Here is a 21482-nt window from a genome sequence, read left to right as displayed (position 1 = left end):
CAGTAGAAGGTGCTGATGTGTTATCTGCCAAATTTTACAATGTTTACTGAGGAAAATTTAGGTTTTCTGTATCCTTTTTATACAAGCATCGTATAGGGAGAAAAGCATTGTGTTGTTCATAGTCATATTTCATTATATGAAATAATGATTTGGTACTGCACATGTCTTATCCCAGGAAACATTCCTATTCCATGAACACGCAGCCTCCATTTCCAAGTCAGAAACCTTGGTAGTTACCTAGTAAAAGCGTTTTTAAAAGCAGTAGGTTAAAGTAAATCCTATTCTTTGTGTAAGGCCACAGTACCTATACTTTATGGGTGAGATCTGGGTGGCATCAACTGTTCATCATGTGCTAAATACTTCACAGTCAGCAACTTAAACTTCTTAAGCAGTCTGGAAAAATACGAGACACTCCTGATTATTCAGAGACTGAATTTTGGAGAAAATGTTGACCATATAGCGTCTGGGTCTTACTTTTTTTTGGCAAATGTACAAATCCTGAATAATATTTTTATAACTTGGTAGTGCCCACCAGTTACTCTTTATTCCCCAGGCATACCCAGCAAGTGAGCAGATGACACATGAAGCATTCTGGTTAGCAGGGTGCCACTAAATGCCTTTAGAAATATAAAGTTAAGGAAAATTAACTAGTTCAATTAAAGTTTGAGTTTCAGTATATAAATTTACAAAATTGTAATGAGTATGCCTTTTTGATTACCCCCAAGTAATTGCTGCTGTTTGACTTCACTGCAGATACATCCCATATGGTGGGAGAGAGAAGTCAGTTGCATGGTGCAGCCGGTCGGGTCCATGTCCTGCAGCCAGGGACCCCACGGGCTGGAGGGGCACAGCGTGGGCAACCGCCCAGCACAGGCATACACAGGGATTTGGTCAGGCTGTTCCCATCCATTTCAAATACACGGCAAATAACACCAATTGCCTTATTTTGAAGAGCTTGGCTATGTCTGTGCTGTCTTCCCTACATCCCTGGTCCCACAGGAACTCGAGAGCTGGATATAGCATTGCTTGACAACCAGTCCAGGGTGCAAATTAATTATGAACTGTAACACGAGGCTGAATGTCTTTCTGAGACAACACAGACAGAACTGCTTGAATGCAGATTTTCCACCAGTGACCTTCTCAGAGCTGCGTCCACAGGACCTACAATTTGGCACATAAGAGGGGAGACTCAAGGAGGTGTCAGTACAAGACATGGGAGGGAGCAGAGAGAGAGTTCACATTCGGGGTAAGTTAACCTGGGTGTTCACAGCCAAGTGCAAGCAGGGAAAGTAATCATGATGCAGCCATAACCGGTGTTTAATTTTAATAATCCTCTCTTTGACTGTCAGCTACGTGTGCACAGCCGTGCTCACCTGACCCCTCGGTTATTCCGTCAACTGGGGTTATGCTGCTTAAAGATAACGTCTGCAAGTTACATGACAGTTTTCTGCTGCCTTCTACTTTAAATGCATGTCCAGGGAAGGAAATGACATTCAACCCACATTTCCATCAACTTCTCTCACCTTTCTCCAAGAAGGTGGAAGGAGTTGGGGTGAGGGAAATAACGGGAAAACAGAAACACAGCACAGACGGTTATCCAGCCATCCAGCCAGGAACTGCCCTGGCATACACCCAGCTGTGGGTGTTAAGTCACCGTCACCTGTACAAATGGTTTGCGCTACTGCTGAGGCTGAAGTCTAGGCCAGATAGTTTGAGATTACACAGTAAAGGTACCAGTTTGTCTTCCTGGTGAGCGTCTGGCAGTGGCCAGAAGCCAGAGCTGATGGGTCTTTCCTTACTGAGCACGGACAGACCGAACCCGGTCAGGGGTGAGCAGGAACACAGGCCTGGGTTCGCGGGTCCTTCTCTCTCCGTGTCTTTATAGCACTAGATTAAAAGCGTTCCCAATCAATCTGTGCTTTCAACTTCCATGGACGTTTTTGAGCTTCTATTTTAAATCCTGCGTTGATGCTTAGTCTCCATAGTGCTATTCAAACGTGCATATTGAGTCACTATAATTTACCTGGTTTGTTTTAACATCATGAATTGCTTTGCACTCCTCAAGCAGTGGGGTTGGGGTTTTCCATCCTCTCGTCATCACCTGATCTGAGCTGCTTTTGCACCTGTACCTACTGCTCTTTTGACTTTGGCACATCAATATCCAAAATCTCACATCCACAGATGGCACCGCCACCTCATCTCATAGTTACTCTCTCCACTTGTTCATATACAATTTTAAAAATAAAGCTAAATATTGTTTATACTAAATGCCCATATCCCTTAAAATAAAACTGTTGCCCAGAAATGTTGAAAAAGGAAAAGGTATTTTCTTCTCCTTACAGTCTGTCCCCCAAAGATCTATACCAATTGTTCTAAATTAAAAATCAACCAAATAATACAGAATTAACATATAAAAGCTTGCCACTTTTATTTGCATACAAAACAGAAGTGAAAGAGGTTCACAATAAATTATCAGTGTGCTCCCACAGAACATTCTTGTGTATTTATATAATGCGGGTTAAAAAAATACTCCATTAACATACGACTTCTCTGCAAAAAGGTAAGAGCTGGCTTCAAGGACACCTGGTCATGCATTGTTCTCCGGGCAATTCAGTCAGGTTACTCTGCTAGGAAAGCAATTCCTCCAAAACTAACAGAACGTAATCAACTGGAAACACATGGATAACAAAACATGAACTTTTCTGAACGGTTCTACACGCACCAACGAGCTTGATGCGATTTCTCAGCTACAGTTTGAATAGTGTATGGAACAGCACTCCAGAGAAAGATCTACAAGTGACCTTTCATCATCATCTAGCACCAACCCACTAACATACTAAGTTTCTGGCATGCAGGGTAATTAGCATTAGTTGTTGTGTCAACTGGTCATGTACAAAAATTTCTCCTTTAATACAAGAGCCTGTAAACATCTTCCGTGACAGGTGAGGCACCTGGACAAAAGGCCAAACACAGATGCACATAAAATGTTTCCCTTTTTTAAACAGTTCAGTGAGAGGGGTTTTTTCCATTCGCCCTTTTGCGTACCGGAGTCTTGAGGCTCCTTTTGGCTATCTTCCGTGCGAAGCGACTAATTCCTGGGGATCTCAGTTCAACGGCTTCCAGCTCTTCTCGAACAGGAGTGAACTCTGGTTGAGCAAGATGAGGTGATGGATAGGAGGACTGGGAGTATGGGGGTGGTAAGGGGTAGGACCCGTGAACTACGTACGGCTGTTGCTCACCATCATAAAGGTCCTCAGGGTCATAGATTTGGTAGGAGTTATGTGGCAACTGCACTACTGGGATGTCTTGATCAGTTGGCTCACCGTATCCACCTTAACCCACCACCACCAAGAGTATTCATACGGTTAACACAGGAGAAGGGGAGCAGAAAATTAAAGCACTCATTAGGAAATTGACATTTTATATATAGATATATTTATATCTAGTGTGTGAGTATATATATATATAATCTTTAAATACACATCTTTTATTCACATAAAGGTGAAAACATTTAACAAAATTAATAAGCTGCAGCAATTGGAAACCCACCAACAGACAGCCAAGTTAGTTGGAAACCACCACCAGAATTTGTCAAATGTCCAGTTGTAATACTGGGCTTATTATCCACTGCGCAATCTGCCTGCTTTCGCTTATTCCAATTACGGCCTAGAATACATGATTAACAGGCAAAATGGGTCAGGCGATACTTTTTAGCAGTGCAAGGAAGCGAAGTGCATGTACAGCAGCTAGTAAGTTCATTAGTGGTAGTCAATATTGTTGATGGAAAGCACTGAGCAGTTCAGCATCCATCTCTGACCTTCAGCCAAAGGAGACCTGAACCAGAATGAGCCTTTCACCTTCTGGATTGGTAGCCATTGTAAGGGATTGGGCCTTAAAACAGGAAATGAACAACGGGGAGGGGAAGTGAGGAGAAAAGGACAGGAAGAGACGACAACAAAAACATTCAGGTAAGTAAAACGTACAAATCAGGGGCAGATTAAACCGTAAACATCAAACAAATACGCTTTAGGCACAACCTTTGTAGTAACTAGTGCTTTACTAATAAGTTTCGATTTTAGGTTGGGCACCATCATTTTTGGTAATTGTGTTAACTTCCTGCCATGGCCTCTCCGTGCTATAACGAGACGGTAAAGGAAGACACAGAGAAGACGTAGAAGGAATCTTTTTCTCCAGATTGCTTCACTGGTTAATGACGGACACGTGCATCCCCGTGTCAGGTTACGCTACCAGGGGTTTAGTAAGGGTCATGCTCTCATGCCATTCGGAGGCACACGGGAAGGGAAGTTGAACAACACGTTTGAAAAACCACAAATCTAGAAACTCTGCTGTCACGAACATTAGGAGGTGGGGACACAACACACAGACCGTTCAGCTGAGACGGAGCAGGCTCCTACAACTACACAAACACGCACAGGACAAAAAACCCACTACGCGGGATCCGTTTGAGAGGCTGGGATCAGATGGTGGACTTCCTTTGGTCACTACGCTGGGGTCACCTTCTCTCCGTGCCGCAGTCCCACAAAATACAGCACTGCACACGCATGTTTTTAGGGCGCTACCACACTTGAGCACAAGGTTCACCTGTAGCCTCCATCTCACTTTGGCTGTTAGAAAATGCCACCCCCGTCTCCGCAAATCCTGGCTACTCACCTCCCATGCCGTAGCCAGCGCAGGAGGATGGATCGCAGTACCCCGGCGGGCCAGAAGGACCCTGTGAGCCCGGGGGCCCCGTGTGGCCGGCGGGACCTCGTGGGCCTGGAGAACCTGGTGGTCCCGGGCTGCCAGTTCGACTTTCTCCTGGAGGTCCTGCAGAGAAGGGGGAGATGAAACACCTGAGCAGCGTCTTTCATAAAGCAGTGAGTTGAGGCCACCTTGGCAGGCCTGATGCTTGGAAACCATGGCCCTGAGCGTGCTACAAACACCTTCAGGAGATAGTTTGAGCAGAGGAGCTGGGCATCCTGGCTTCCCCGGGCAAGCTGAGGGAAAGGCTGCAGCCTTCCTCTGGCAAGGAAGATGAAGCAGCAGCCAGAAAGGAGGCTCGGCGGGAGCGGGTTTCCTTGCCAGAGACAGCTTTTAGCCGGAAATTTATACAGGGAAATGTTTCACCAAGCCTCAGATGTTGGGAAAGGCAGTTTCGTGGGGGGAGGACAGCCCTGGCTGCCTGCGCAGCTCCTCATTCACCCACTCCCTTTCAGTACACCTTCTGGGTAACGCTGTGCCTTGATACCGCTGCTCGAAGGGCCAGAATATCCTCGTGAAGTCAATGCAATTTTATGCTTGTTTCAACAGGACCTGGGTATCGTCCTCTCTGCCTTTCCAGGAGCTAAATATAAATCCCTGTGATTAATGTGCTTAATATACATTTCTCTGTCAAGTTACAGTTAGTTATGACCTTGAGTCAATGGGAAAACAAATGCAATTAATCCAGATTAATTTTTTCCCTTCCAGACTCCATCTCTGAAAAAAAAAAAAGAATCTTAAAACATGAAAAAAGAAGGTTGTGGAGAAGCAGTTTATCACAGGGAAAGGAAAATACTTGTGTGACTAATGACACCATCACATGGCACATCACAATGTCATATTACATAGTAAGAAAATTATGACAGTTAAGATGCCTGAATGACCGACTCTGCTGCTGCTTAAGCCTTAGAAGTGGAGGACAGAGCCATGCCGGTCTCTGCTGCTTTGCACGTGGGTCAGAGCAGTCTCATCCAGGTGCCCTAAACGTAACGTTACCTGTAGATCCTGGTGGGCCTCGGGGTCCTTGTGTTCCAACTCCCGGATTGCCTTTTTCTCCTTTCTCGCCTGGTAAACCTAAGGAAATAGTACTCATCAGAGTCACATTTTGAACAAAACTGTGTGCAGTGTTTATTATTTAACCAGGGTTACAGTTCCATATGTTATTTTTCATCTAAAAACAGATGGCAGAGAAGGAAGGAGGTAAAAATAAAGAATTATTTAGTTCTTTTTCCCTCCCTTCCCTGACAGCCTCTTAAGGGAAACAGGGCATTCCTGGGGTCTTAAACATTCCTGCTGCCATGGTGGTTTCATCGAGGTGGTATGCGGAGGCATCGGCCAGTTTCCAGGCTGCACTTCCTGCTGGAAAGCCGCCTCTGGACTACACCAAGGCACAACTATTGTAAGTCAGAAGAATCCTCAGAGCCTCACAAAGCTGTCTATAAATTACTGTGTGGCCCAGAAAAGTCAAGTTTTTAATGCTACAGCCAATTTTCCTTCAAACATTCACCCACCAAACAGTGGTTCAGCATAAGATGGTTCTACGCATAAATGGAGAGAGGTCCCGTGGGTTATTGCAGAGTCTTGCTAAAATGCAAGAAAGAATTTCCAGCACAGTCAAAATCTGTCCCCACAAACAAAGCCCAGTGTAAGAGTCTCCCAGTCGCGGAACTCTGATGTTCTCACATGCACAGCCACTGCATTTGCTTATGGCCCTGAATTTCTATCATTGGGTCTGATCCATGGAGATCACAGATCTAGTAATCCAGAGATGGCATTCCAGCTTTTCATCTCCTTCTGCACTACCACTATGGCATCCTATGAAAACACTTTCTATATGCAGCGATCACAATGAATAGTGTCGAACTAAAGTAGGTGTCAAAACTACAAATTCCAGACCCTGAGTTTCCACCAGTGACTTGGAAACTCTCATAAAGTCTGTGTTTGATTTGGATGGTTCAAAGACACCAAATCCAGGCTGGTTTGTGGGACTTTCCCCCCTTTTCCAGACCTCCCAGCACTGGCAGTTTGCTCTCACTGCTCCACAGCTTCCACACTTTCAGAGTCAAAGCCAGTAGAGAGCACCTTCATAAGAACAAAGCAGAAAGAAAACACGCTGCTGCCCTTGATGGGGCAGTATCTACAATTCCAACTGACCGGCCTCCTACCTTCTCTCCTGCTCAGGTAACTTACCTCTTAGGGAAAAACATCTGGAGGACACCTCATTATTCAAGGAGCCACAGAAGATTTTATTTTTTTTCCTTCTTAAACTAATTTATGATAGAAGCAAATAATTAAGAACAAATTCTTAACCATAAAAAAAGGTAATTAAAACACATCACTGACAAAGAATTGCTCAAATCAAGTTTGCAAAATAGGAGTCTACTGAATTACAGGGAAATTGGTGGTCGCTGAGGCGCTCTAGGTCTTCTACAGAACAGGTGGCTTGCAGGGCAATATATCATGTAGCCCAATCACCTGGGAAACACAGGCCACACCACTGCAATCAGGAACTCCATACTGAGCACATTGTTTTTAACCAAAGCTTGGTGAGCTCTGTCTTCCCTCTACAAGGATTTTTGCCTCTGTTCTGGCATAGTTTAAGCTTTTTCCGTTTCCATTTTGTATGTGTTATTTCCTTTGGTCGCACAATTTTGTTGTTGAGTTAAAAAACCCTGTCTTTTGGTCACCAGCAATTTTATCATCTAGAAATTATACAATCATAACCACTTCTCACAGCATTTTCCGTTAGGGGTTCTCCAAAGCTTTCCAACTGTCTCTAATAACACTGTATTTTACAGGAGAGACTTGGCCACCAAGAAAAGAAATACCACGGCCAAACTAAATCAGCAGGAAATGGCAAAAGAGAACAGGTGTGATAATCGGGGGGATATTGACACCATTATTTTGTAAATAGCAGATATCCCCCTCTTGCTTCTTGAGGATACTGGGCGAGAGAGAGCAAGGTCTTGTACACCTCATCCCTGAATTTATGGATAACAAAATATTTATAAAAGTATTTCTAAAAGTGAAATCTTTGTGTTTGGTCGTCCTGATCATGTAGTCATTTGATAACTGCAACGCTGCACCAGTTTCTTCTGAGCCCAACACTACTCCCTACCTACATCAGCCTACATCAGAAGTGTTACCAAACGGACACGCTCCAGCACCTCAATGACTGTCTTGTAGTGAGGGACCCAAAACTGAACACAGCACTTGAGGTGGGGCCTCACCAGTGCCGAGTACAGGGACGTATTAGGCCAAAAAGATTAAGAATGGCTCTCTAGCCTAACTGCTCAAAAACTTACCAGGGAGAGGGAGGCCTTGTTCCAGATCTTATTCCAAGATCTAATCTCCAAAACACAGAGTATTATATTCGTCAAACTGGACCACAAGACCTTCTCCCAGTGGTGACAGCAGGTAGGAAAGGAATGCAGCTTCAAACTTCCCGAAATTAGACTCTAACCATTCAGCCACCGGAGAAAAGCTGGAGAGGAACTAGCACCGCCACCTCTTCCATCAAGCCTCCTTCACATCTAATCTTCCTATTTTCTACCTGCTTGTAAACCACTGCTCTTATAACTAAATTAGCTCCTACCAGTCTTCTGCAGGCAGATAAGGAGCAGCCTCTGGCCAAACTACAAGATTACTCAAGCAATGTGACCAGGTTGTTGAAGCTGTAGCCTTGAGCTAATAGAACCTCGTTGCTAAGGGAGGGCTCAGCACCATTAATACAACCCCTCCGGTGACCTCAGAACAACGGCAGCGCAAGTTTGCGTCTGACTGCTGTATACTAACGTACCACAGGACACCTACCTCACCTCCTGGTTGTACCAGCTACCGATCACTGCCGTTCAGACTGTTTTAGATTTTCAGATTATGAAGTTATGTCCAAAAGGTGAGTTTCAGGAATTTTATATTCATAGGCTTTGGGAGCCCTAGCTCCTAAATCTCACCGCAGGCCAATGGGTCTTAAGTGCTTAAATTACTCCAGCCTCTTGAAATTTGCTACTATCTTCTATTCTGGGATTCTCAGCAATGGAATACACGGGATTCCTCCTCTCAGAGATCGTCTTCCAAATACAGTAGGAACCTCCTGTTTGCAATCCAGCATTTGGTTAGCAGAAATTGCAGTTTCAGTCCAAAGTGCTATCCAGAACCTTTGATGAATGCCTGCCCTGCCTAGTGCATGTAGGAAGCCGTCCTAGGCGGCAGATATATGCTTTAACCTACATTTATACTCCTGGGGGAACCTGCCAAAAAAAACACGTAATCTGTGATCGACAACTGAATTCTACCAGTTTTAGAGGCAAATTTCTCAGGCAAACCTCTTGTCCCGCATTCCACATGCAGTTTCCAGACACTTCAAATTTGCTTAGCCCCGGCTTGCTTCAAACACACGCAGAGACTCCTCTGCTGCAATTCACCGCGTCTGCTCCAGGACTTTCAACGAGGTAAACTCATCCAAATTGTCCCTCACCATACATGCCCCGTAGGGAAATGCTTGCCGCTTGCAAACAGCAACGTCTGTATGTGTGGATTGCTTTGATCAGAAGGCGACTGGCCCATGATAGACCATTGCTTATCCTACTGTACGGTAACATTACACGGTGACTTCAAAGACAATTACCACAATGCTTTCAAATCACAGCCTCCCACGCACTCTATTATTATTCTCTACACACACAAGAACACACACCTGTACGTGATGTTCACAGAATAAACTGCAGTAAGAAATGATAAATATGGAACAAATCTACTCAGGCTAAGAATAAAAAATGTTCATTCTGGAACGAGTTATGGAGCTCTTGCGCAGGGCTAACCTTCTTTCAAATCACATGGATATCAAGTTCCTAAAGCAAACATACTGAAGGCCAAGATGCAACTCTGCTTCAGGTTTCTTCTAGTCTAATTTCCAGTAAAGTTTACCCAAGTGAAAGAGAACATAGACACTGAAGCAAGAACACCCTACTCCTAAGGCAAAACTCACATGAGTTAAAATCAAGCACTCCATGGGCTTCCCAAACAGATTTTCTGCCAAAGCTCGTTATGAGACTAAGGTAACAGATTCACAGACCTCTTGGTCACAGTTAATGGCTCCCCCCTATAAATGATGGTGTATGCAAAATTCACCCATTTTGCTTTCTGTCAAGGTCACCTTTGCACTTCATTAGAGCGCAGCTCCAAAAGACACCCGGACAAGACATCACTCTCTCCTATGCAAGTTACTCCGATAGTTAATCACCTCAGGGATAAAAGTGTGTACAAAAATCTGCCGTTTTAGTTAGGGTGGCTTCAAATTCTAGTAACTGTTGTCATATTTGAGCTCGGGACATACTTCAGCAATAATAAACTGTCTCTCCCCCTTCACGCTTACCACGTTTTTATGTCTTGTCCCCATCCAAAACAAGCAATGGCTCGGGTTCAGCCCCGTGGAGATCACAAGCAACTGAAATCAATTATTTCCAACGCTCTGCTAAAGATACCTCTGATAGCATCAGTTATTAAAAACAAAACTAAGATCATGAGCACATTCTCTAGCAAGAAATTAAACGTCCACGGTTTCTGCACAAAAGGAAACCTTAGGAATCGTTTATCAATTTTTGTCTTTAAGAGAATACTGTCTTTTGAGGAGAACTGCATATTGCAATTAAGAAAAATTAAACTGCTACCAAAAATGTCTTCTTTCAAAGATGTTCAGTTGTAACCATAATGTGTAATAACACAGGGTGATTTTTTTTTTTTTAATCCAGATGAAGCTAAAATTGGAAATGAAAATATTTAGTTGACTCAACTTGCAAAAGTTTCATTTAATTCCATTGGAATTTTGCCATCAGAACTGTAAACATGTGGCTTTTGATAACACATGTTTAACTCCGTCCCTCATATGAAGCTAGGAAGCAAATATGGATGAAGCTGTACTTGAGAATAGTGACTTTTCCAGTGACAGCTTAGGTATTTATTGTATTTTAACCATAGCAGGATGGAGTGAGTAGCAGTAAGTTTTGTGCATCCCTTCAGGACACATCATAAGAGCAGAAGTGCACCCAGTAGTAGGAGAATAACTGCACTGTCGCAGCATCTGAAAGCTAGCAGTGCCTCAGCGTAATTTTTACTATGGCTTTTACATTCTTCTTGAAAGTTGAGAAAAGTATCTAGGTATTATAAAAATAAATGGGGGAAAAAAAAAAAAAACACACACTGAATCTTTGGTTTTTTTACATTATTTTGCAGAAGTCCAAATACTTCCTGAGCACTCGGAAGCCAGACACAAGTTATTTAAGTCCCAGTTCATAAACATAAAATCAAAACAAAAGATGTTTGAACTAGCTGAAATAAAAATAGAAATCAGTGCTGTGAACTAGTTAAAATAAAAATAGAGATGAGTACTGTGAATAATCACTGTCTGGGTTTGTTTTTTTCCAAACTCTTATATTTATGCAAATGTGTAAAACAGCACAATTCTAGTAATTTATCTGGGATTATGTACTATAGGGGACTGATAACACAGTGTGGCCTCCTTAATCTTTAAATCACTGATCCAATTCAAATGGCCTGTTGGGGCACCAATAAAATGTTAATATTGCTAACAAATATTGATATTGCCAGAGATGTTTCTTTTTACATCATTACAAAAATATAATAGATAAGACCCCGCAGTGTACAGCTAAACCAATTATCAACGAGGAAAACTAAATAACAAATGTCTTAGTGTGATCCTAACCCATTCACTTACATCTGCACTGGAAAAAATAGATCTCAGCTGGCAACAGACACTGAGAACTGAATCTGTCAGGAGAATGACTTATCCTTTCTCACTGAGGTGGTCTTTCTTGGAAGGCCCAGCTCATGCGTTACTAGTGAGAGAATACATCCAGGAATGGGACACCCTGAACCTAGAAGTTCAAGTAGAGGTTTCTAGCCAAACTCCAGGACAGTGTGTCAGTCCAAGCCTCCTTCCAAAACATCTGATTAACGCTTGGCAGAGGGACAAGGTGAACAAGGGGAAAGAAGCTATTGGCCAGGCAAGCGAGCAGGGAAGTTCACTGGTGTCAAGATCTCTCACTGCTGACATTTTCCAGCAAAGCTCTCTTTGGTGCGTGATTTCTAACCAGTTCCACATGCTGCTTTCAGAAGTTTCCCCTTCTCACAGGCTGGGATTGACTGGGCGGTGGGCAGGAGAGGTGAGTAGGAAGCATCTAGTTTCCCCCCACCTTTTCTCTTCCCACTCTACCAGCACCTTGCCAGGGCCGGTAACAAGATCTTGAAGCAATCCCAATAGTTTGAACTTTGAGGGGGAAAAAAGCAACATTTCACTAAATTAAAAAACAGTCTTTTTTCCCTTCTAGTGTCTATTATTTTTTAGTACGCTCTATGGACACTGCTGTCATTGTTGCAGTGTCTACTTACAGGTAGAGGCTGACTTTTCAGAGTTGCTAATCTGGCAATGGTTTTGAACATTAAATTGACTTCATCTACAACCAAAATGCTGATGACATCAGCGAAAAGAAACACATTGTTCATAAAGACTTCCAAGTGGTTGGCTGGAGATCTTAAAGAGAGGACTACACAGTGTGACTTGCTGAAGAGGTTACCTACAAACAACGCTTCAGAACACAGCAAGGGATTGCAGTCTGAATCCATTGACCCTCCTCTCTGTATTCACTAGAAACTAAAAACCCTTCCGTCCAGAAGCCAAGGAATTTTAGTTTGCTAACTTCACTGTATAATATGCAGTTAGGAATGAAGTGAGAATTGGGAATGCACAAGAAACTTCCAACCAATCTCCACAAGCACAAAACTGGTAAAAATAATTTTTACTTTTCGCTGCTGCATTTTGGGTTTAGCTCAGAGCAATTCCTTAGAAATGGATTCTGAAATATGCCAAGGGTCTGTACAACTCAAAAGGTATCCTTCTGTTAAATAAACTTCTACTACATCAGGCAGATTATCAATCTAAAATTTCAGTTGCTTTTGAAGAAATTAAATGCTCAAGGACTAATAAATTATTCTGTATTTTTCCTAGGTTCTGAATGAGCTCCTTCCTTTTCCTTCCAGGTTCTGTGCAAGGCTCCAGTTACATGAATGGCCTAAAAACCATTTTCACTCAAATAAAGCCCATTATTTTTGTCTTTAAATTTACACATAGATTCTTTTTTCTTAAAAAAAAAAATAATCTCATTTTAAGCTATAAATACTGTAAAACACTCCCAAAACTTGGCATCACATTTTATGAAAATGTGCAGAGAGCCCTGGTTGACTGATTATAGTTCTGGAAGTATGCTTGATAAGCGCTTGCTCTCTACCAAGTATGAAACTCCCCACAATCACCATCTGCCAAAATCAGTCCCTTCTAACATCAGTTTTCTGTAGAGACAGGAAAAGAACAATGTTCTTTTTTAATGTGCTTTTACCCTTTCTGTACTCACTCTATTGCCAATGCCACTTCCCAGATATCAATATTATCAGCAGTGGGCTAACCCACATCGTGTTTCATTTAAATAACTATATCTAATCACTCTGTGATTTCATGCTAGTGCAACATGCGGGTCTGGGCCTCAGCACAACAAATACAATGGAAAATACATGCTAAATGCCAGGCAGGTTTCCATTTTTGTAGCCTGGCATTTTAGTTCCTCCATTCCTGAAGCCACAGCAAAATATTCTGTGTACTTAAACAGCTCCTGCCTGAGAATTTAAAATACATACATTTAAAATACACTAGTATTTTAAGCAACTACCCTGAAATCTGCATTCAGTTTCTCCGGGTCACCGCTTTCAAAGTCAGTTCCTCACTTGCCGTCTCTTACAATTTTCTTTCCTACTTGCCTTCCATCCCCTCATTCCTCCTTTTTTCTGGACAGTGTCTGGTCTTTGCTCAGCTGGAGCAGGCAGCAACATGAGAGAGACCAGTACTCTAAACCTTGCCTCTTTTCAAGAAGATCTTGAAGGGTCTACAGTCTTGAGGGGAAGAAAGGACCCACAGACTCACAGGTTGACTCAAAGACTTTCTATTCAAAACAATGCTTTAACTCTGGTCATCGTGGCTACTGTGAACGAGAACTATTAAGCTCCTCAACTGAACAGTCTTCATAGCAATTCATTTTTAAAACCCCATTTTAGATTTTGTAACAGCAACACCAATTTATTGCTCTTGAATATCACATTTGCCTCTTGGGTTTTTGGTCACTTCCTCAAAGTTCCTTCAAAGCATTTCACAATCATAGTTTCACTCAGTACTACCTCTGTTAGTGCTACTCTGGTACACCAAAGATTGCCAGGGTTGCACAGAGAGAGAGTAAATCAAAACACGGAGCTTGTTTCTTTATTAGACAATGCTGGAGGAGGAAAGGAGAAAGGGATCAGCATACATAGAAGAATACAGAGGAGAATTACTGTAAATGAACAGTTAAATTGTATTACTTCTCTCTGAACTCACCATTTTCTCTCTACTAGATTTTTTCCCCTTTTTCTGTACTAGGATTTCTTCCCTCTTCTTAAAAACCTTGCTCCCTTCAGACTACCACAATTTAGGAATCTTGAGACTGACACATTTCAAGTTTAGCAGAAAAGCTCAATCTTTTCCCAACAGAATCTATCGGTTTTGCAGCTGCCTTTTCCAAAAGCTCCTTTGCTTATAGATTTACAGCTCCAGGTTATTTCAGAGTCCTACTAAGATGAAAGCATGATGTGATGTGCCCAATTAGATGCCACTGATCTTCAGTTTACGCATTTAACCTCTGTCTGATCCTGCCAGATCACACCTGGCAAAGCCTGCATGACCTTTACAACTGAGAGTCTCACAGGTTTCATTATGGTCTGTGTTGAGCTCAGCAATCAACTAGTGAGAAAACGGTTGTTCTCACATTTAGATAGGAGACAGAAGCCATCAGAATGTATCAGAAAAGGGAATTATATTTTTTTGTACGCGAAGTACGAAGCCTACCTCTTTCTCCTGGTCTTCCTGGTTGACCAGGACTTCCTGGGAACCCTTGCATGCCCGGTGATCCTTGTTCACCCTGTGGCCCTGGAGCCCCCGGCCGACCGGGCTCACCAGGAGGTCCTGCGATGGTTCGTGTTGAGACAGACTGGCTTGGAATCTGGTTCAGAATTGAATTGTATCTTGCCATATGACCTGTCAGAAAAAAATGTCCTCATTTTCAAGTTGCAGTGGAGAGTGGTTCAGTTAAGTTTGAACAGAGCACTGGCAGGTCCTCAAAGCTGTGGTCTGTAGTGCTTTGACAGTATGAAGTTTTGCGCTTGTTGGTGGAGAAACAGCGGTTTAGGGAGTACACAGAAAAGGGGGAGAACTATTGTGTAGAATTTATTTCCCTGCTTTGATTTTTTATTTTTGTAGTTTATGTCTATAAATATTTAAAATTGTTACAGCAGCAGCCTCTGTATACTAGAATAGATTGCAGACAATTCAGGCTTTTTTTTTTTAGATGCCTGATGCTAATCAGCTCTAATTGGAAATAAATCCATTTGAATGTAAATCTAGTCAGAACATAAATCCTGACTGTCTAGCCTAAAGCAAACAGATCCCCTTGGATGCTCCGAAAAACATCATATTTGTAAGTAATTGTGGCAGGAAAAGACCCATTCTAGAGATGGAAACACACAAACTATCGACGTACTCACCCTGGATGAGTTGTTCACACACTTGCCGAGCAACAGCACGCACCATTGCTTGGGACTGGAGATCGCCCTGGATAACAACAGCAGCAGTGTTATAACACAATTTTTTGCATCATTTCTGTCTTGAAAATGCTTAGAGCAATGAAAGACATTTATTATCCCTGAGAGACTATATCCTCACAGAGGAGGGAAAAAAAAAAGCCAAACAAGTTTCGGGATTTCTCTGGTTCCCATTAATGTTTTTAGTCAGCAAATAGAGGTCGGAGAAGATAACCCTAGTGAGAGGTTTGGGGACACGCTTAATGCCACATACTTCTCACCTTCAAAACATTACTGTAGCTGTATGTAAGACAATGTCTGGAAAAGAAGGAAAGTTTGCCTGATTGCATAGAGAAAACTATTGTGCCTGTAAACACAGAGAAATGAATTGTTGGAGAAAGCTTTTTACGAGACACAAGTCCAGACGGGGGAAAAAAAGAGGTGGCTACTGTGAACATAGACTTACCCGCTCACCCCTTTCACCCTTAGCTCCAGGAGGACCCTACGAAAAGATTCAGTACAGAATTAATTCCCATTTTGTTCTTGCTCAAAATTTTTAACACCTAAACGTTGTCTCCTTTGCAGCATCACAGTAAAAGGAGTAAAACCAAAGAAGGAACATGGTTTCGGGAGGCCATGTGACAATAACAAATACACATTTCCCATTCCAGTAGCCAACAAAATGTTCACCTTTGGCAATTACATGGTGACAATTACTTTTTCAGGGGGTTGTCACAGACTGAATTCTCTTGTTTAAAATGTCAGCAAGGGCAGGCCACCAGGTGATGCCATTCACATGGCTGCAATGGGTCTAACCATCACTGAGCACAAGGAAGAGAAGGCTGATGGGAGACAAAATACCAGTCTGAAATTTGTAGCATTTGCTGCACCAAGACTCTGCATCCACTATGACCAGTCAGCAATGGGATTAAACTGCACAGAAAATTAAGTGTGACACTAAAGATAATTTAATACTGTAATGACAGTAAGGATCATTAAGGACTGGAACGAGTTGTCTAGGGCAGTTACAACTTCACCAGTGGAGGTTTTCGGGGTAGGCTAGACATCTCTCAGGAACTCCTGAAGCGAGGACAGGTCTGCATGAAGAGGTAACGAGCTGACTGATGCATGGTTAAAATACAGCTTATTCTATCCTGGGAAAGAAGAAACCCCTAACAAAGGCTGCAAGATTATTTCTCGGCCTCTTTTCTATTACTCTACCTTTTGGAAAGACAGCTATTGGAACTCAGTAATTTTGACCCACCTAGCTGGTTTTTCAGAACTACTAGAGTCTAAACATTTGCAGCAGAGATCTTGCATGACTCACAGGAATATCTACACTCTAGGAAATCTAGTTCAATATCTGGAACATGTGTTTGGACAGGAACTGAATACTCAGCATGTTATACATCAATAGTAATAAGTTCCATAGCTCATCAAATCTCCTTAGTAGATTTCATGATTACACTTAGAAACTATGCAGAACTGGACATTAGGTTATAATCTTTGCTTATATATTATCAGTCATTGCATTTCCATTAAACCCAATAAAATTCCTTGCAATGGACTAAATCTCCAAAGCAAACTGGATTTTGAAAAAAAAAAAAAAAAAAAAACCAAACACCTATTCTACAAATGAAGTCAGAAGAACACACTGTCACATTCTGATGTCTTTAAAAATTAAACAGAACACACACTGGGAAAAAAATGAGCAAGCTTTATAATTAACCAAGTGGTCTAACAATAATTGTGTATTCACATTTTAACATCTGAACTGTTACAGAGAAAAAGAGGTCCACTGTAATCTTCTTTTTTACGTCATTTACACACTCATTTTATAGTTGTATTCCTTTCTTCTAGTTAAACTTTTGAGTTTTTTTAATAATAAGGAAAATAACATCTGAAAGACAAACTTAGTATTAGAGGTTCCTAATACTTATTTTTGGTATAGAGAGTGTAATTTTCCACTCTATGAAACTGATGGTCAAATTCACACGGTAACATTCTAGAAGAAGCCCTGATCATTGGGTTTACATCAGGGCAAGTGACTAGAGTAACCATAAAAGCCAGTTTTACGTTCACGTAATATTTTCATAGTTTGAAAATCAGAATAATATTTTGGAAATATTCGGGTTAATAAATGACATACTTTAATTTCCTGAGAGTTGCTTGAAGTGCAAAGAAAGAAAAGGAGAAAGCAATTACACATAGACTACAAATTCATATACTGTTACTTTAACTTCTGTGTTTAACTCTTCTGTTTGGACTCGCTAATCCCTATATTCCAAACATTGTATGCAAGATCAACAAATGAATTCAATTATGAAGAATGAACAAAGGAAGACAGATATGATGTTTTGCTTAGCTACTAACTGCAAACAGATCATAAGCTACAAATATCGAAGAGCTCTGTACAACAGTGAAGCCAGGTCCAAAAAACAATTAATCCACAACAGCAAATATAGCAATATTAATTAATTTTACTCACAGGAGCTCCAACATCACCTTGTGGCCCCTGGCTTCCAGTAACACCTGGAACACCTGGAGCACCTGGTATGCCCTACATGGAAAAAGGGAAAGAAAATGCTTAGTGGTGATGACAATCAACATCCATGAATCCTGATGGGAGAAGTAACAGTGTGACAGGGAGAGGAAGTTAACAAAGCAGACAGTGCACAGACAGTTCTGCAAGTCAAAGACTGGAGACGCTGGGAGAGGGGACTAAGTAGTACATGCTGCAGGAAAAAGCACTGAAAGCACAGCTTTGAGAAAAGCACTCAAGAAAAATAGACTTGTGTTACTTGCTTTCTGAAACAGGCACAGATTGCTGAACCGCAAGACTACATCCTCTGATGTTACTACCGTGTTCAGGGGGGATGAGTCAGAACATTCTTTGTAAAAAGAGCAGTACTGCTTGGAGAATACTCAATACTATCAGCAGTTTCACCTAACGTCTTAAATCTATCAAGAAGGCATTAACTTTGCCCAGCTGCCCCAGCTGAGAAGGATGAGACTGATTCTGGAGGCAACATACGTCTTGCTTTGAAGGCTGAATGTGGCCTCTGCTGTCTTACTTCATTATTCTATGTGAGCGGTTGAATACCTGCACTCACCTCCAGCCTCAGCAAAACTTGGTGGTTCACTTCAACTAACAATCCTAATTGGAATTTCTTACAAAGAGAAAGTCTTGTTTCAAATATCAAGAGCGCTAATTCCCTTTATATAGTGCATTTACTTGACTAAGAACAAGCTATTAACCTATTGATGGAACAACTGTCTCCCCTTCCCATAGGAGACATTTCTCTTGAGCTAAGTGAGAGTGAAAAGAAGTCACACTGGACACGCAACTCTCTGCCAACCCCGTGCATCGTGAGAACTTTACATTCCAAGCAGAACCCTTGGCATTGGTCTATCCCCCCAAGCCTAGATAACAGCGTGACCTACAATCCCCCAAATCCTGCTGGCTTTTACAGTAGCAAATTCCGTGGGCAATACTCACCGTTGGGCCAGGAGGTCCTTGTGGGCCTGTGGGTCCATCTTTGCCCGGAAGGCCCTATAAAAGAGAAATACATGCAATTTTATCAGTTTTTTATATGTACTTCGTGAATCGGTTCCATTTCATCTAGAAGACTTTTTTTTTTTTTTCTGTTGTTCTTTTTCTTAAATTAACAACCGGTGGTAGTGGTTTCTCAGAAGAAAATTCCCTTATTTGCCCTGAGGAGGGTTTATATCTGAAAAGGAGCTATAGCGTCGCCAATATTTAAAAAAAAATTAAATCCAACTAGTCTCACAATACTTTTGTAGCAAGAAGCAGCAATGCAAAATTCTTTGTACTGACAATTTTCACCTCTGAGTGAATTTCAATTATAACGCTGCTGTAGTAAGGCAAGCGAGAGCGTTTGCTGTCAAGACTTCTCTACCACAAGATGGGTCACACTTCTACATCTGTTCTCACTGGTTGCAACTATTCAGAGTCCCGCTGATTAAGTGCTGAAAGATGGCAACTGAGAGCCTATCTCTCTGCCCAGCAACACTGTACATATGCACTAGCTATCACCGAGGTCCTGATTCAGGAAGCGGCAGGAATGCTCATGTGGTTTACATTATGAACGTGCTTCACAGCTTCCAGAAACGAGAGCCAAAAACTAAAGATAACTTGGGAGACTGGAAAGCAAGCAAATCACAGAAAAAAGACGGACCAGATGTAAAAGCAAATACACTATTAATGCAGTATTCTTGCAAATTAACCAATATGCACGCTTTGTATCCACATGCTATAAAGCATAGGTTTCTGAACAGCCTGGTGATAAATCAGTTCTTTAATTACTATGCAACCTAAAAAGGAGACATATGATCTTATCTGTGGCTCAAGACCAGAATATGGAGGTGAGAGCACAAGGAAAGAGAGGGTTTGAAAGTGTTTATGCTGACAAACACAGTAAAGAACATTCTAGACCTCAGTATATCATAGAGCTTCAGAAAAAAAAAAAAAAAAATCACATCATCTTCATTTTGTACTTTTTTTCTGAAACTTTATTTATGACACAGTTTTAGTAATGAATATAGCATGAACTACTAGTTTTATGCTTTACATGATTTGGAAACTGTGATTCAAACCTATTATCCCATGGCATTAAAAAACTGGTTGGGGAATATTATCTGCCATGTACCTGGAAAGGATTTTTTTTAAAATTCCACCAGAAGGGTGTTTCGATGATAAAATAAGCCACGTAGGCAACTCCTATTATGTCATCTATGCATCCTTAGTCTTGATAAAGAAATAATTTCCTATTTCACAGTGTAGCCAGATGGTTCCTGAAGCTTCAAGGACCAAAGCAGCTTCCCTATCACAGTAAGAACTAAAGCAAATGTAACAGCTAAGTGGTGTTGAAATAAAGATACTAGCAATGTCTCTATCACAGTAGTTTTAAGACACGTACAAAGAAAAAATTGTAAGCCTAGCTCAATTAAATAAATTTGCCAAGGGAAGTGTTTTCAGTGTTCAAAACTGGTGTTTCTAGAGAAAACAGAGAATGGTATAAGGCCCCTTGAAATGCATTAAAAATTATAAAATAGGGTTTCTGATATTCTCTGGAAGAAGCGTTTAGTTGTGAACAATGTTTTGAAAAATTCAATGATAGCTATTCATAGTTTTATAATAACACGGAAGTCCGTAAAAGATAATGCAAACTAGTCTTGTTCTTGTAACAGTAAAACCTTCAAGAAGATGACATCCTTGTCTCTAAATTGGAGAGACATGGATCTGATGGATGGACCACTCAGTGTAGTGTAGTGATAGGATGAGGGGTAACGGCTTCAAACTGGAAGAGGGTAGATTTAGATTAGATATTAGGAAGAAAATTTTACGCTGAGGGTGGTGAGACACTGGAACAGGTTGCCCAGAGAAGTTGTGGATGCCCCATCCCTGGAAGTGTTCCAGGCCAGACTGGATGGGGCTTTGAACAACCTGGTCTAGTGGGAGGAGTCCCTGCCCATGGCAGGGGGGTTGGAACTAGATGATCTTTAAGGTCCCTTCCAACCCAAATCATTCTAGGATTTTATGATTCTAATATGTTCTCTATATTTTATGTGAATATATTTTGAAACCTGAGCCTGACTTCAAAGATTTAAATGAAATGGGAATTGCATCCTATATGTTTGAAGAGCAGCAAACTAACTAAAAGCTTTTCAACATTTTCCTTTACATAAAAGGTAAAGAAAAAAAAAGTCTGTCTACATCAGGCTGAATATGATTCTGTGATAATTCTATTTACAAGTATGTTTCACTTTTTAAAGCAAAGATATAAAATTTGCATTTATTTTTGATCAGTCCTAAAGCAGGATGAAAACTGGTTGTACTCTCTTTAAGGGCTTAATTTAGCTAGGAGGATGGAAATGTAGAACTTTCCACCAACTTCTAGGATCTACTGTGGATTCACACAAACGTGTAAAGAAAAATAATACTCTGTGTCCCTCCCTTCTCCCATCCCAGCCAAAGAGTAGAACTAACAGTATGATCAGAACATTTTCTTTGAATATATTTCACA

At 41.5% G+C, this 21482-nt stretch overlaps 1 protein-coding gene across 1 annotated transcript in view; it reads right to left on the bottom strand.

The window, feature by feature from the left end:
• Window positions 1-3006: 3006 nt before the first annotated feature.
• COL14A1 (collagen type XIV alpha 1 chain) overlaps window positions 3007-21482 on the bottom strand; it is a gene marked incomplete at both ends in the record, with an annotated part of 120352 nt that continues 101876 nt past the window's right edge. Inside the window, 8 exons of the mRNA XM_082499253.1 lie at window positions 3007-3332; window positions 4672-4827; window positions 5758-5835; window positions 14705-14893; window positions 15400-15466; window positions 15902-15937; window positions 17924-17995; window positions 18935-18988. Of these exons, the coding sequence (XP_082355379.1) occupies window positions 3007-3332; window positions 4672-4827; window positions 5758-5835; window positions 14705-14893; window positions 15400-15466; window positions 15902-15937; window positions 17924-17995; window positions 18935-18988 (978 nt within the window). The remainder of the gene's footprint in view (window positions 3333-4671; window positions 4828-5757; window positions 5836-14704; window positions 14894-15399; window positions 15467-15901; window positions 15938-17923; window positions 17996-18934; window positions 18989-21482) is intronic.

This window comes from Vanellus vanellus, assembly GCF_965231255.1.
Source record: "Vanellus vanellus genome assembly, chromosome: 2".
In the NCBI taxonomy this organism is placed as follows: Eukaryota; Metazoa; Chordata; class Aves; order Charadriiformes; family Charadriidae; genus Vanellus; species Vanellus vanellus.
The sequence above is the reverse complement of the archived record's forward strand: the minus strand, read 5'-3'. Positions and strand labels throughout refer to the sequence as shown.